At 44.1% G+C, this 16,885-nt stretch overlaps 1 protein-coding gene across 1 annotated transcript in view; it reads left to right on the top strand.

The window, feature by feature from the left end:
• LOC133457551 (mitofusin-2-like) overlaps positions 1 to 16,472 on the top strand; it is a 32,552-nt gene extending 16,080 nt beyond the window's left edge. Inside the window, exons 7-16 of the mRNA XM_061736926.1 lie at positions 641 to 708; positions 785 to 906; positions 4,917 to 5,043; positions 5,123 to 5,227; positions 5,828 to 5,930; positions 7,287 to 7,507; positions 9,570 to 9,725; positions 13,953 to 14,149; positions 14,310 to 14,444; positions 16,239 to 16,472. Of these exons, the coding sequence (XP_061592910.1) occupies positions 641 to 708; positions 785 to 906; positions 4,917 to 5,043; positions 5,123 to 5,227; positions 5,828 to 5,930; positions 7,287 to 7,507; positions 9,570 to 9,725; positions 13,953 to 14,149; positions 14,310 to 14,444; positions 16,239 to 16,308 (1,304 nt within the window). The 3' untranslated portion in view covers positions 16,309 to 16,472. The remainder of the gene's footprint in view (positions 1 to 640; positions 709 to 784; positions 907 to 4,916; positions 5,044 to 5,122; positions 5,228 to 5,827; positions 5,931 to 7,286; positions 7,508 to 9,569; positions 9,726 to 13,952; positions 14,150 to 14,309; positions 14,445 to 16,238) is intronic.
• The last annotated feature ends 413 nt before the right edge of the window (positions 16,473 to 16,885 follow it).

The raw sequence follows: 16,885 nt of genomic DNA, 5'->3' as shown, positions 1-16,885 counted from the left end.
CTGCAGTTCTGCAACATATTCATACTAGTATTATATTGAGATTCAACAGCAAGTATGGGGGACCAAGGACCAATCAGCTCCCAGAATGCTTTGCAGAAACATTGTGTGGCAGAATTACCAAACAGATCCAGGGAGGAAACGGAGGCGGATTAAATCAGTTTTTGTTTTTCCCACATTCCAGTTTTATTTTTCTCCATTTTCTGTATTTTTTGGGGTTTTTAATTTTTGAGAAATTGGTTTTTTAACATTTTATTCAAATGTAACCCCAAGACAGAATATAAAGTAATGAAATATAGACAATTTATGCAATTAGAACTGAAAACTTTAACATTTCCATACCTTAAACATATTTAAAGGCAAAAACATGGCACCAGTTATTCTGGTGTCCAACAAAACATTCCTTTTTGGGCATAAACACAAAAATACCAAAAGTTGTAATGTAATGATGAAAGAAAAAAAATCCATCTTTAGACATACAAATCGATTTTTAGGAATTAATATCCCTATTCCTAGAACCTGGACCTGCAGAGTTCTTGCTTCCCCAAACATGGAGGTGATGGTGGAACCCCGGTTTCATGTGTTCATGACCAACCCCGGTTTCATGTGTTCATGACCAACCCCGGTTTCTCTGTTCCTGCAGGGGGAGCTCTGGCCGAGGGGTTCCAGGCCCGGATGTTTGAGTTCCAGAACTTTGAGAGGAGGTTTGAGGTGAGATCAGTCCCTGTTCCCGTCTCTACGGGTCGCTGGTTGAGGCTAAAGCGGCTCGTCTGTGTGTCGTGTGCAGGAATGCATCTCCCAGTCGGCCGTCAAGACCAAGTTTGAGACTCACACCGTCCGGGCCAAGCAGATCTCGGAGGCGCTGCGTCGCATCATGGACTCGGTGCACATCGCCGCCCAGGAACAGAGGTGGGTGTCGTTTCACCACAACGGAAATAGTTGTAATTGTAATGTATTTACATCAAAACAGGGGCAGTGCACTAGGGATGGGCGGTATGGTCTAAAAAATGTATCAGGATAATTTCTGGCATTTACCCTGATAACGATTAAAATGACGATAAAAAAAATACCAATTCAATAAATCTATAAATCTATCTCTCTCTCAGATCCGCCATGTTTTTTACACAAAAACGTATCAACGGGAATTTCTCTTTCTTTCTTTCTTTCTTTCTTTCTTTCTTTCTTTCTTTCTTTCTTTCTTTCTTTCTTTCTTTCTTTCTTTCTTTCTTTCTTTCTTTCTTTCTTTCTTTCTTTCTTTCTTTCTTTCTTTCTTTCTTTCTTTCAGGCTCATTTCCTTCCTTCTTTTTTCCCTTCCTTCTTTCCTCCTGCTCTCTCCTTCCTTCTTCCCTTCCTCTTTTCTCTCTTCCTTCCTTCCTTCCTTCCTTCCTTCCTTCCTTCCTTCCTTCCTTCCTTCCTTCCTTCCTTCCTTCCTTCCTTCCTTCCTTCACGTACATTGTGCGTGGATTTAACTCAGAACCATAAATCAGTTTTAAACAAAAACGTCATCAACTGGAATTTATGGTTTTTACCGTGAGATACAAATTCTTACCGTGGGGAGTTTTTTTGACGGTTTATCATTAACGGTAAAATATCACCCATTCCTACAGTGCACAATGAGACATTAATCTCTTACCAGAGAACATTGTTCCAGGTTGTAGCAGCAGTTTTCCACCTGTAGTCTCTGGGCAGGTTGATGGAATAGAACATAAACATTAGTATAGAACAGGGATTGTCAACCGGGGGTCCGCGGCCCTCTGGTGGTCCGTGACGGTATTGCAGGTGGGCCGTGAAATTGTAAAAGGAAAACAATAATAAATTAGACACAATTTATTTTCCATTTACTATTCATTTTTGTGAATAATTTACCCATCCAAATGATGTCAAATGAGTGAGAGTGAACTTTGTAATATTATAAGTAGGGTTGAGACTCGATTAAAAAAATTTATCTAAATAATTAGAGGCTTTGTAATTAATTAATCGCATAACAATATTTGACACGAGAAGCGACATTTTTCAATTTAAATGCATTTTGGTTCATGACTGAATCATTGAATTGACACATAAATGAGCTTAAACAACAAAATTGTGTTTATTTTGATAACTGAGTGTTAACATAAATTGCAATATGAATAATAGGAACATGATTGCATCGTCCACAAGGCACAAACTTTAATTCAAGTTAGCTACTGTATATTCAAGCTTTTTCAGGACTTTTTTTTGTTTTTGTTTAGTAACATTAAACGGGTAACTTCTACCGGGAACTCGTGCAATGAGAAACATTCCGCACTGTTTGGAGTGCAAAAGTAAATTGCAATTAAATGTGTTATTTTTTTTTTGTCGCGTTATTTTTCTGTAATTAATTAATCGTAATTAATGTGATAAAGTCCCAGCCCTAATTATAAGCCATCTTGGCTTCCTATTGGTCATTTTTCATTGACTGTTTTTTGTTTTCTTTTCTTTATAGCAAAAGGTGCAAATAAAAATAGACACTGATGCAAATAAATAGCCTCTATAGGCCCATACTTTTATTTAAAATCAAGGTGCAAAATAAAACAATCGTCCCCAAAAGCAGTTGGTCCCCGAGTTGCTTCTTGGTTCTAATGGTGGGACTGGAATAAAACCAGTTGAAAACCTCTGGTATAGAAGAATAGAATTTATTAAAGGATAGCCCCTTGAGATGTAACATCTCATTTTCAAGGGGGTCCCAAAGAAGAAGAAATAAGTAAAAAGAGCAGAACAAAGCAAAGACACACTAGATGAAATAAAATAAAAACATGGAAGCAGATTCAACAGGGATCTGTGAGATGTTTGAACCTAAGACGCACGCACGCACGCACGCACGCACGCACGCACTCACGCACGCACGCACGCACGCACGCACGCACGCACGCACACACACACACTTGTCTTGACAGTAACCAGCGCTTGGCCAGATGTGAGAAGGTGCTGGGACTTGTACAGGAAATAATGTCTGTTGGCAGATTATTCCATTGAGTCATTGCAATAAATAGAATGATGATTTCCCATGATGCAGTTCTGCGTCGGGGTCCACTACACCCCCCCTGGGAACAGATCTGGTTGTTCGTGTTAACTTCTCAGAGCAAAGGGTTTCTGGATCATGGATTTTTAGGGCATATTTGTATCATGATTCAAGTGGTTTTAGAACAGTTTAGTTAGAGAAACAACATGCAGAAAACAGGTGAATCGTTCAGTTGCGGCTACAAGCACCAAAAGTGGCACACATACTCCTTAGGGGTTGCTCTTTTGATAAAACCATTGTGCCAAAAAACCACACACAAAACCTCTAACAATATTAAAGTATACACTGCCATCTATTTTACCAGTGTCAAACATAACAAAAAAAACTCAAATTTAGCAGAATATTAGGATTCTGGGACTGATATCTGGTACAAGGAAACCAAAGTGTAAGTCCATGGGTCCAAATTTAGATTCTACATAGTGAAAAGGTTATGATTTGACACCAAGATCATTCCAATAGGACAACTCTATTGGATTTTATTGCGAAATGCAATATTACTGTATATTCGATGGCGGCCATCTTGAAAAAAGGCCGCCATCTTTTTTGGCACAATCGTTTTATAAAAAGAGCAACCCCTAAGGAGTATGTGTGCCAATTTTGGTGCTTGTAGCCGCAACTGAACGATTATTCCTGTTATTTCTCTAACTAATTTGACCGAGACCAGTTTGTAATACAATATAATCATAGCATTCAGATACGTACTGGAGGCCTCAGCTGTGAGTGAATTCCTCATGTATCTGAAGCTAGTGCTGGGCGGTATACCGGTTCATACCGGTATACCGGTTTTTTTCAAAAATGTTTGACCTTTTTTTCCTTTCTTTCTTCTTTTTTCCTTTTTTTCTTTTTTCTTCCTTTTTTCCTCTTTTTTTCTTCCTTTTTCCCTTTCTTTTTAATTTTGACATTTCGACTTTTTTCTCAAGATTTCAACTTTTTTCTTGAAATTTTGACTTTTTTCTTGAAATTTCGACTTTTTTCTCAACATTTCGACTTTTTTCTTTACATTTCGACCTCTTTCATGAAAGTTTGACTATTTCCTCGACTTTTTTCTCAACATTTCGACTTCTTTCTCGACATTTCGACTTTTTTCTCAAGATTGTACTTCAACATTAATCTTGACATTTCGACTTTCTCGAAATTTTGACTTTTTTCTCGACATTTCGACTTTTTTCTTTACATTCCGATTTTTTTTCTCGACATTTCGACTTTTTTCTCAAGATTGTAGTTTAACAATAATCTTAACATTTCGACTTTTTTCTTGGAATTTTGACTTTTTTCTCAATATTTCAACTTTTTCTCGACATTTTGACATTTTTCTCGAAGTGCATAATAAAAAAATAAATCTTCCCCCAGTTCTAACTAATATAGAAACATGCAGCATGTGTTGTCTTCATTCTAATTCTGATACAAGACTTTTCATTTTTTGCGGCTCCAGACATATTTGTTTTTTGTGTTTTTGGTCCAATATGGCTCTAAAACATTCTGGGTTGCCGACCCCTGGGTTAGAGTGTGTGATGTCTGAGGTTATTTGTTGTCCCTCTCCTTTAGTCCTTCTGTTACAGATGCCCATCAGTGATTCCTGCTTCTGTCCGATTATTTTACTGCTCAATGTAATAATTTAGTTTAATGGATTGTGGTGAATGTTGGATAAAGATCCGAACCAAGCCGTCATGTTGAAAGTTAAAACTGATTCAATGAAACCCCTGTAAACTGCTGTGTGATAGAGTGTACTGTCTGGTTCTGGTTCTGGTTTCATCTGGTTCTGGGTCCCCGTCCACCCACTAACAGAGGTGTCTCTGTGACAGAGTGTACTGTCTGGTTCTGGTTCCATCTGGTTCTGGGTCCCCCCGTCCACCCACTAACAGACGTGTCTCTGTGACAGAGTGTACTGTCTGGAGACCAAGGAGGACCGTCAGGACCGGCTGGAGTTCATCGACAAACAGCTGGACCTGCTGACGCTGGACTGCAAGGCCAAGATCAAGAAGATCACGGAGGAGGTGGAGAGACAGGTGAGAGCACCGTGACGTCACGGCGTACCTGTTCAACGGGGACATCAGCTGATCCTCACTGCGTTGTCCTCTCGTCCAGGTGTCCAACACCATGGCCGAGGAGATCCGGAAGCTCCACGTCCTGGTGGACGACTTCCACCTGGACTTCCACCCGGCACCGGTGGTGCTGAAGGTTTACAAGAACGTGAGTATCAGCACCTGCTGCACACACAACACATCTGATGGATGTTTACGGTTCAGTTACTGTTAAAAAAAACAATCAATAATAATACAAGTTTTTTTAAATTAAAAATTAAAAACAAAACAAAAAAAGTCAATTTTTTTTCCAAATTAATATTGGATTATTTTACAGATTATTTGACACAAAGCCTCACACGGGGCACCAATTATGTTGTGCCACAATGGGGGTGCTGGTTCAGTTATTAGACAGTTATTAATAATTGTCTTACGATAGTTATTAATAATTAATAATGAACCAAAATGAACCAATCAAAACAGGGCAGCACCTGAATTATCAGGAAATAATAACTAAACAGCTAAATCATTCTCAATGTAGCTGTTATTCTAGCGCAGACCTTTGCACCAGCAGCTGTGACAGATATGAGTGTTTATGTGGGGGGTTAGTAGAATGAGAGGAACAGAATAAAGTAGATAATGAGAGTATTAAAGAGCGTTAGAATGAGAGAAACAGAGAATAAAGTAAATAGTGAGAGTATTGAAGAGCGTTAGTAGAATGAGAGAAACAGAATAGAGAATAAAGTAAATAATGTCTCTCTGGTTGCAGGAGCTGCACCGCCACATTGAGGAAGGTCTGGGGAAGAACGTGTCAGAGAGATGCTCGTCCTCCATCACCGGGGCCCTGCAGGCCACGCAGACCGACATGATCGGTGAGAACAGCACCCGTGGGTGGGGGGGGGGATTTTGGTTCCAGCACTGAAGGCCGTCTTTTGTTGATCGTCGCTGTTCTAGAACAGAAGTCTGAACTTACTCGGAGGACCTGCGGCTCAGTCCTGCTGGACTGGTCATGTAACGTCAAACGGCCTCCTAGACGGCCTGAAGCCTCTAATGTGTGTTTTTAGAGGATCTGAACCAGTGATGCACCGATTGTTCGGTAACCGAAATTGTTCGGCCGAAAAAAGTAAAAAAACACTTTCGGTGTTCGGTGGAATAAGTGGGAAAAAAACGAACAATTAATAACGGCGTGTGATGACGCAATCAAACAGGGAACAGCGTGGAGTGAGGGGATGTTACAAACATGTCAGCATTTCAGATCATTACTGGGATGTGGGGAAAAGCAGAGGACACGAGAAATGATCCAGGCTGAGTTGGGAAACCGCTTGGTGATGGAGACGGTGACGGACGCACAGCAGAGAAAAGATCGTACTACCGATGAGAACCCTCACTTTCTGATATTACCAGATCCTCCAAGAAAATAACCAGATTAGGGCTGGGCGATTTTGGACAAAAATAAAATCCCGATTTTATTCTCTGAAAACCCGATTTCCGATTTCGATTTTTTTGGTAAAACTACAAAAGACAATGGAATAAATAGTTTCAAATATTTTATCTTTATTTTTAAAGAAAAATAGCAAACAAATGTCCCTATTGGGAATGAAGTGCAATTGAAAGATACTGTACATCCTCCTTGAGTTTAGTAAAGTGACAACATTTATAATTTTCTTGACCAAACAAAAATGACTAGATGAGCTCTGTCTGTAATGCAGCTGCAAAAAAGGAAGATCGATTTTCCGATTTTCCTTTTTTTAACATCGATTGTGATTAATAAATCCGATTTAGATTTAAAATCGATTAATCGCACAGCCCTAAACCAGATTCAGATGACGAGCGCAACCGCTCAACAGTTAGATGGTTATCAGTCAGTAGTCCCATCCCCAGGAGCAGAACCCTCTCGCCAGTAGAATATCAGAGCCGGGGTGGGGGGGCGGGGCTTATGTCCGGGGGGCGGGGCTTACCAGGACCGGGCCCTCAGCCTGGAGCCTCTCGTCAGGTTGCAGAAATCCCCGTCTCATTAACAGCCTACACATGCCCAACTACGGGACTTACAAGCATCACCAGATGGAAGAGCAGAACATTAGAGCCTATTAGAGATTGTGAAAGATAATTCTCAATGTAGCTTTTCAAAAATTGGTAAAATAAATGAAAAGAACCATTGTTCGGTATTATTCAGTATTTGGCCAAGTGTTTATTATTATTTTCGGTTTCGGCCACAAATCTTCATTTAGACGGTCTGAAGCCTCTGCTGCCCGGCTCGGTCCGAGAACAGGTGGATAAGATGTTTCCCCGCCAGTGCTTCAGCCTCAACTACGACCTGGCCTGTGACAAGCTCTGCAGCGACTTCCAGGAAGACATCGGCTTCCACTTCTCCCTGGGCTGGACCATGTTGGTCAACCGCTTCCTGGGGCCCAAGAACACCCGCCGGGCCCTGATGGGCTACAGTGACCAGGTAATAGAACCCAGAACTCCTGATGGGCTACAGTGACCAGGTAATAGAACCCAGAACTCCTGATGGGCTACAGTGACCAGGTAATAGAACCCAGAACTCCTGATGGGCTACAGTGACCAGGTAATACTCTAGCTGGTGTTGGTAAATCTCTAGGTAGTGTAAACTCTAGTGTGTTAGAGTCAGTAGTCATAGTTGCAGCTATAGAACAAGACTATAATAGTTAGTCTCAAATATAGCTTGGTGGTAGATATGCTGCTATAGGCCTATGCTGCAGGGGGGACCGACATGATCCAAAACGTATGAAAAAATGTACGAAAAAATGTACGAAAAAAACGTACGAAAAAAACGTACTACAAAATGTACGAAAAAAACGTACGAAAAAACGCATGGAAAAAAACGTACGAAAAAATGTACGAAAAAATCATACGAAAAAAACGTACGAAAAAACGTACGAAAAAAACGTACGAAAAAAAAAAGAAAATGTCGAGAAAAAAGTCAAAATGTAGTAGGTGGGGGGGTAATGAAATAATGTCTTTACCACCTTACACTTATAGAACAAGACTAGTAGTGGATTAGTGTTTAGTAAAGCCTATAGTTAGTGTTTAGTAAACCTCTAGCTGGTGTTGGTAAATCTCTAGGTAGTGTAAACTCTAGTGTGTTAGAGTCAGTAGTCATAGTTGCAGCTATAGAACAAGACTATAATAGTTAGTCTCAAATATAGCTTGGTGGTAGATATGCTGCTATAGGCTTATGCTGCAGGGGGGACCAACATGATCCGCTGGGCGGTGCCTCTCACCCTTCTTCTCCTCTCCTTTACCCTTCCTCTCTTCTCCATTTCCATTTTTATTTATTATAAATATCTCATAGCTATCATTTTTGTCCATCGTTCCTGTAGTTTCTTGTGCCGGCCCCCCTTTTTTCTCTTTTGTGCATGTTTGCAGGCCGGAGCCTCGGGAGCTGCGTTCTGGCCTGCCGGTCATCCCGCTGCTGCTTCCACCTGCCTGTTATGTTACTGTCCACCTAGAAAGGGCATTATCCGCTTAAACCACGGTCACTTACCAAAAAACATAAATATTAAATCAGTTATTCATGCTTTAATGTGTTTTCAGTGTAAATCATTAGTTTTATAACAAGCCACAGCTGAGCGACTGTTTAATCTCTCGTCTGCAGCCGTTGGAACCTGGTAAATTACAAAGTTTTATAACGAGCCATAATTTAGTTTCCTTGGTAACGGGAGATATTCTAGTCCGCTCAGCTCTGCTCGGATAGTTTCTTTTCTCTCCTCTTCTGCATCCCTGTTTTGGGAGGAATCTCACTTTAAGGTTCTAGGAGTGGTCGGCTGCACCAAAATGAATCACACACACACACTCGCTTTTGCTATAATGATATATTAACCTTTATTACCAGCCAGAAAAACAAGCATTTGCATAGAAGACACACACACAATTACTCTTTTTGCTCAGACAAGGTGTCAAGTCATCCCCCACGAATGGCAGAGCAATATTACGCACACAATTACAAAGGGCCAAGGCCTCATACTCTTACCTCGACACGAGACTGGAGAGCCGAACAGTCCTGATACAGAGTAGGCCAAAGAAACCGCGCTGGGCGTCGTGCACTAGACCCACAGCAGACTCTAACCGGACTTCCGGCTCTCGCGTCTTTATACCTTTCTACTCAGCACCTTCCGAAGGGGGGGCTATTCGCCCCCCCGTCCGCAAGTTCTCAAAATAAGTCTCGTCTCACATGGGACCAAAATCCCGTGTGAACTAGCTCCTCTCTCACAGAAAAGCAGCATTTGTTATAATAAACAGCAGGTGCATGGCTGATCAAAATGGTTAAATTCACCAAATAAATTAAAAGAAATGACCAAATCCCTCATGTGTCCGTCCTGCGGTAGCCGGCTCTTCTTCTCTGAATCTCCGTTGCCGTGGTTACCACCTGGCAGTTGATGCAGCGCAATGATATTAAAGTTATCAGGAAATTTTACCAAACTTGTTTTCTGCCCCTGCAGGTTCCTCTAACTCCCTGCAGGTTCCTCTAACTCTCTGTTCTCCTGCAGGTTCCCCGGCCGATGGCCCTCACTCCCGTCAGCACCAGCATGCCTCCCTTCCCTCAGGGAGCCGTCACTCAGGAGGAGCTGATGGTTTCCATGGTGACGGGACTGGCATCCCTGACGTCCCGCACCTCCATGGGAGTCCTGGTGGTCGGTGGTGTGGTGGGTACACACACACACACACGCACACGCGCACGCGCACGCGCACGCGCACGCGCACGCGCACACGCACACGCACACGCACACGCACACGCACACGCACACGCACACGCACACACACACACACACACACACACACACACACACACACACACACACACACACACACACACACATTGCTGATTGGTTGATCTTCATTGTGTTCTGCATTCTGATTGGCCAAACAGTCTCCCCGCTTCTTCACTTCCTGTGTCAATAACGTTGGTTGCTTAGCAACAAGCTGAGAACGACCAATGAGCTTCAGCAGCAGCTCAAGAACCTTTGATGAATCGTTCATTACAGTCTCAGATATGATCCATGGTGATATGTCGGTTTATAAGAAGAAAAAAGAGCGACAACAACGACCCATAACTGTGTTCTTCTCTGGTTAAAAACACTAGGGAGGCCCCGATACCATTTTTTTCACACCGAGTACGAGTATTTTAATTTGTGTACTCGCCGATACCGAGTACCGATCCGATACTTCTACCACAAAAATAACTAAAGGCTAAAAATGCAAAAAAAAATGCAATGAATTGGAAGACAGGTTTTATTTGCAACAGAAATTCAATTTTAAACAAAACTCGGCCAGCTAGGCTACATTGAGCTGTTACTTTTCTTTTATCCACGTACGCGTCAATCTCATGACATCACTGGGTGATTCTTTGGGAAAAATGTTAGTTTTTGCATGTTTTGTCACATTTACACAGACTCAAACACACACAGAGTTTCTATGAGTTCATGTTTGTTCTAGTTCTGCCTGGTTAAAAAAGAAAAGTACAAAGGCTGGAAATTTAGTGCTACTTGTGCTAATTTATTTTTTTATTCTGTTATTTTATTATTTATTAAAGTACTTGAATTTACTTTAAGATTAATTTAATTTAACTTAGCTATTCTTTATTTATTTTATTGATTTAATTTGCCTGAAGATGATTATTTTGTACTTCAGACGTTACTCAACAGTTACTCTATATATATATATATAATATATAAAGCGCTGGATGAGCAGACACCGTTAACTGGAGAAGACCAAAGATTTCACCGTCTTCTCGACGCACTCGAGCAGCGATATGACATTCCTGGTCGCTGTTACATCACGGATGTTATGATGCCAAAAGTATTTGACTGATTTTAAAATAGTTATAGACTAGAATAAAAGCCTTTATTAGGGCCCGAGCACTTGCAGTGCGAAGGCCCTATTGTAATTGCAGGAATTATTCTTCTTCTTCTTATTGTTCTGACAAAAGGAAGGCCTTTTTGCCCCCCTAAAAGTGCCCAAAAAGTCACCAAATTTTGCATGCAAGCCAGGCCTGGCGAAAAATTTGATATTTAATGGTTTGCATTAATGGGCGTGGCAAAATGGCTCAACAGCGCCCCCTTGAAAACTTTGTGCCTCAAGCCCCACAATACGATTTGACGTACATGCACGAAAATCGCTACACACCTGTATCAGTACACAACTTAAAGAAAAGTCTCTTGGCGACATGGCCGAAACCGAACAGGAAGTCAGCCATTTTGAATTAATCGTGTCACTTTGGCGCAATTTATGCCATTCCTTCGGCAGTTAATACGGCCCGAACCGTAACGAACCCCCAAGTGTGTTATACATCAAAATGTGCGTCTCCATCCTGCGACAACACGCATTACTTTTCTCTTTCAAAAGCGTTACCGTGGCGACCCTAGACACCAAAAAGCACGCCCACCCTTCATCTGGTTGGTTCAGACAGAAAAAACTTTGCGCCTCAAGCCCCATAATACGGTTTGACGTACATGAACGAAAATCGGTACACACCTGTATCATGTCGCAACTTAAAGAAAAGTCTCTTGGCGGCATGGCCGAAACCGAACAGGAAGTCGGCCATTTTGAACATTCTGAATTAATCGCGTAATTTTGGAGCAATATATGCCATTCCTTCGAGAATTAATACGGCCCGAACCGTATCGTGAACCCAGATGTGTTATACATCAAAATGTGCGTCTCCATCCTGCGACTACGCGCATTACTTTTCTCTTTCAAAAGTGTTACCGTGGCAACGCTAGACGCCAAAAGGCGCGGCCCCCCTTCATCTGATTGGTCCATATTTGATAGTTCCCCAAAAGTCACCAAATTTTGCATGCAAGGCAGGCCTGGCAATAAATTTGATATTTCATGGTTTGTATTAATGGGCGTGGCAAAATGGCTCAACAGCGCCCCCCGGAAAACTTTGTGCCTCAAGCCCCACAATACGGTTTGACGTACATGCACGAAAATCGGTACACACCTGTATCATGTCACAACTTAAAGAAAAGTCTCTTGGCGCCATGGCCGAAACCGAACAGGAAGTCGGCCATTTTGAATTCATTGTGTAATTTTGACGCAATTTATGCCATTTCTTCGGCAATTAATACGGCCCGAACCGTAACGTGAACCCAGGTGTGTTATACATCAAAATGTGCGTCTCCATCCTGCGACTACCCACATTACTTTTCTCTTTCAAAAGTGTTACCGTGGCGACGCTAGACGCCAAAAGGTGCGCCCCCCTTCATCTGATTGGTCCATATTTGATAGTTCCCCAAAAGTCACCAAATTTTGCATGCAAGACAGGCCTGGCGATAAATTTGATATTTCATGGTTTGCATTAATGGGCGTGGCTTAACGACTCAACAGCGCCCCCTAGAATACTTTTCTCTGCCATAACTTTTGAAAGGTTTGACATAGAGAGTCGTGGGTGGCGTCATGGGACTCGGTATTGAGTCCTTGACCATAATTGGTGAAAATTAGCCCTGCCCCTTCTTCTGATTGGTTGTCCCTATTTCCTGCTATAACTTTTGAATGTTTTGACATAGAGAGTCGTGGGTGGTGTCATGGGAATCTCTAATGAGTCCTTAAGCTTCGTTGGCCTTAATTAGCCCCGCCCCTTCTTCTGATTGGTTGTCCCTTTTTTCTGCTATAACTTTTGAATGGTTTGACATAGAGAGTCGTGGGTGGTGTCATCAGATTCTGTATGGAGTCCTTGACCTTCATTGGCCTGAATTAGCCCCGCCCCTTCATCTGATTGGTTGTCCCTTTTTTCTGCTATATCTTTTGAATGGTTTGACATAGGAAGTCGTGGGTGGTGTCGTTTCTGATATGCTTATGGGGGGCGGTGGCCGTGAGTGCGAGGGCCCGTTCATCGCTGCTTGCAGCTTTAATTATCATTATACTGGTACAATGAGATCAGGCAGCAGCTCTGTAAAAGTTGACACATGTAAAGACTATGTAAAAAAATAAAAATAAATAAGAAACAGGAAACATAAATATATATACACTATTAACATGAATGAATGAGAGAATAATGCACACGAATGAGTGAAGAATTTTGCACTGGAATGGATAGAGAATATTGCCCAGTATGAGGAGCTTAATGGTGCAGAATGTTCGCAGCTTTGTGAAAGAAGCTGTCCCTGATTTTCTTTATTTTTATTGAATTTATCGGTTGCAAATAAAACCGTCTTCCAATTCATTGCATTTTCAGCCTAGTTCTTTTTGTGGTAGAAGTTTCGTATCGGTACTCAAGTATAATCAGTACACAAATTAAAATACTCGTACTTGGTGTAAAAACATGTGTGGGGGCATCGCTAGTCAAAAGCAGAGGAGGTTTCATGAGACGTCTACTAGTTAGTAGTGATGCACCGAAATGAAAATTTGTGACCGAAACCGAAAATAATAATAAAAACTTGGCCGAATACCGAACAAAACCGAACATGGTTCTTCAGCAGTTTTTCATTTATTTTGCCAATTTTTTCACCATTGCATAAATCAAATACATTTGATTTAGGCTTTTCAAAGAAAAAAATCTTTTACAAAATTACAAGGTAGAAAATATTTATTGAACATAAAAAACTGAACATGTTTTAATTTCCAGCATTATGTAGTTTTGGTTCCACCTCCTGGTGAATGTTGGTAAAATTCTTATGTGGTTACTTTTTGGTTGGCCAACGATTTATGTTTGTGGTGCAGCCGTTACGGAGCGGCCAGTCTATTTCCTTATTTTACAACGCCGTTATTAATTGTTCGGTTTTTTTCCCACTTATTCCACCGAACACCCAAAGTGTTTTTTTTGCCATTTTTGGCCGAACCATTTCGGTTACCGAACAATCGGTGCATCAGTACTAGTTATAATAATGATAATAACAGCGAGCTCCTCCCTGATGTGTTGGTGTTTGTTCCAGATCTGGAAGGCGGTGGGCTGGCGGCTCATCGCCCTGTCGGTCGGCCTCTACGGTCTCCTGTACGTGTACGAGCGTCTCACCTGGACCACCAGGGCCAAGGAACGGGCCTTCAAACGGCAGTTTGTGGACTACGCTAGTGAGAAGCTGCAGCTCATCGTCAGCTACACCGGATCCAACTGCAGCCACCAAGTCCAGCAGTGAGTGACGGATTCAGGGGAGAGGGTTGGGACGGGGAGGAGGTTCTGGTCGGGGAGGAGGTTCTGGTCGGGGAGGAGGTTCTGGTCGGGGAGGTTGGTGGTAACCTGCCGCTGTGTTTCAGGGAGCAGGTTCTAACCTCTAACCTCCTCTGTGTTTCAGGGAGCTGGCCGGGGTGTTCGCTCAGCTCTGCCAGCAGGTGGACGTGACCCGACAGAACCTGGAGGACGAGATCAACCACATGAACAGCAAGATCGAGGTTCTGGACAACCTGCAGAGTAAAGCCAAGCTGCTCAGGTGAGAATAACAACCTGCAGAGTAAAGCCAAGCTGCTCAGGTGAGAATAACCTGCAGAGTAAAGCCAAGCTGCTCAGGTAAAGTTAGCTCTGTGCATCTGGAAACAACAGAGACACAAAATACAAAAACTGGAAAACTCACAGGACCAAAAAGATTCAGGAAATGTATAAAAGGCGAAAACCTGGCACCAGTTATTCTCGTGTTCAAAACATTCCTTTTTTGGGCATAAACCAAAAAAATACAAAAAGTTGTAATGTAATCATGAAAAAAAAAATCGATCTTTAGAATTAATATGAGAATCGATTTAGAATCGGAAAATTGATTATTTCAACACAGTCAAGTCAACTTTATTTATAAAACACTTTAAAAACCCCAACATGGTCCAAAGTGCTGGACAGGAGAACGGAAAACAAAGACAAAACACCGTAAAACATAAGACGCATAAATAAAACAATCATGATAAGTTAAGTGAATAAAATAGGATAGAATAGAAGATGAAAGTATAACGTAAACTCAACTGTCCTGCTAGGTGTTAAAAGCCAAGGAGAAGAGGTTTTGAGAAGAGATTTAAAACCGCAGGCAGGTGGAGGCCGGGCCGTCACCCTGACCCGTCACCCTGACCGAGCCGTCACCCTGACCGGGCCGTCACCCTGACCGGGCCGTCACCCTGACCGGGCCGTTACTCTGACCGGGCCGTCACCCTGACCGGGCCGTCACCCTGACCGGGCCGTTACCCTGACCGGGCCGTTACCCTGACCCGTTACCCTGACCGGGCCGTTACTCTGACCGGGCCGTCACCCTGACCGGGCCGTCACCCTGACCGGGCCGTTACCCTGACCGGGCCGTTACCCTGACCCGTCACCCTGACCGGGCCGTCACCCTGACCGGGCCGTTACCCTGACCGGGCCGTTACCCTGACCCGTTACCCTGACCGGGCCGTTACCCTGACCGTTACCCTGACCGTCACCCTGACCGGGCCGTCACCCTGACCGGGCCGTTACCCTGACCGGGCCGTTACCCTGACCGGGCCGTTACCCTGACCGGGCCGTTACCCTGACCGGGCCGTTACCCTGACCGTTACCCTGACCGGACCGTCACCCTGACCGGGCCGTCACCCTGACCCGTCACCCTGACCGGGCCGTCACCCTGACCGGGCCGTCACCCTGACCGGGCCGTCACCCTGACCGGGCCGTCACCCTGACCGTTACCCTGACCGGGCCGTTACCCTGACCGTTACCCTGACCGGGCCGTTACCCTGACCGTTACCCTGACCGGGCCGTTACCCTGACCGTTACCCTGACCGGACCGTCACCCTGACCGGGCCGTCACCCTGACCGGGCCGTTACCCTGACCGGGCCGTTACTCTGACCGGGCCGTCACCCTGACCGGGCCGTCACCCTGACCGTTACCCTGACCGGGCCGTCACCCTGACCGTCACCCTGACCCGTCACCCTGACCGGGCCGTTACCCTGACCGGGCCGTTACCCTGACCGGGCCGTTACCCTGACCGGACCGTTACCCTGACCGGGCCGTTACCCTGACCGGGCCGTTACCCTGACCGGACCGTTACCCTGCCCCTCTCACTCCCACGCTGCAGGATCCGGTGTTGTGCATTCAGAGATGCTCTTTGTCACCGGCAGAGGATGCTGAACCATGAACAAAAGAGAAAAAAGGGGGGCCGGCACAAGAAACTACAGGAGCGATGGACAAAAATGATGCTATGAGATATTTAATAAATAAAAATGTAAATGGACCACCATGACTGAATGTGACCCGGTAACTGTTGTGTTTCAGGAACAAGGCCGGCTGGCTGGACAGCGAGCTCAACATGTTCACCCAGCAGTACCTGCAGCACAGCAAGTGACCGGGGGGAGCCCTGGGGGGCCCAGGGGCCACCCGGGTGGCCCTGGGGGGGCCCAGGGCCACCCGGCCACCGAGGAAGAGGCCCGACCTCAAACCTTCACCTGGACACTAAAACTACCCACTAACCCCTCTGAGGGCGGGTCATGTGACCCCTCTGAGGGTCATGTGACCCCTCTGAGGGTCATGTGACCCCTCTGAGGGTCATGTGACCCCTCTGAGGGTCATGTGACCCCGGGGCGGGTCATGTGACCCCTCTGAGGGTCATGTGACCACCTGGGTGTGACACCAGGAAATGTAAAGATGTATGTAAACTGTGGTGGTGATGAGATGAAAACATGAATTTAATTTATTGATTGATGAAGTTTATCCTGCTTGGTGTAAAATAGAGATTGTTGCACGTTGAGAACCAGAAGTTCTGGTGGTTCATTAAAGATCAAATGTTAGGACCAAACTTGTGTGGAATCTTCTTCCTGAACACGGAGGAGTCCTGAGGTGTTTTTCTGCTGCCGTGTCCCCCGTAGTCCCCTCTGTTGTCCCCCGTAGTCCCCTCTGTTGTCCCCCGTAGTCCCCTCTGTTGT

The sequence above is a fragment of the Cololabis saira genome, chromosome 12, assembly GCF_033807715.1.
Source record: "Cololabis saira isolate AMF1-May2022 chromosome 12, fColSai1.1, whole genome shotgun sequence".
NCBI classification, from domain to species: Eukaryota; Metazoa; Chordata; class Actinopteri; order Beloniformes; family Belonidae; genus Cololabis; species Cololabis saira.
The sequence above is the reverse complement of the archived record's forward strand: the minus strand, read 5'-3'. Positions and strand labels throughout refer to the sequence as shown.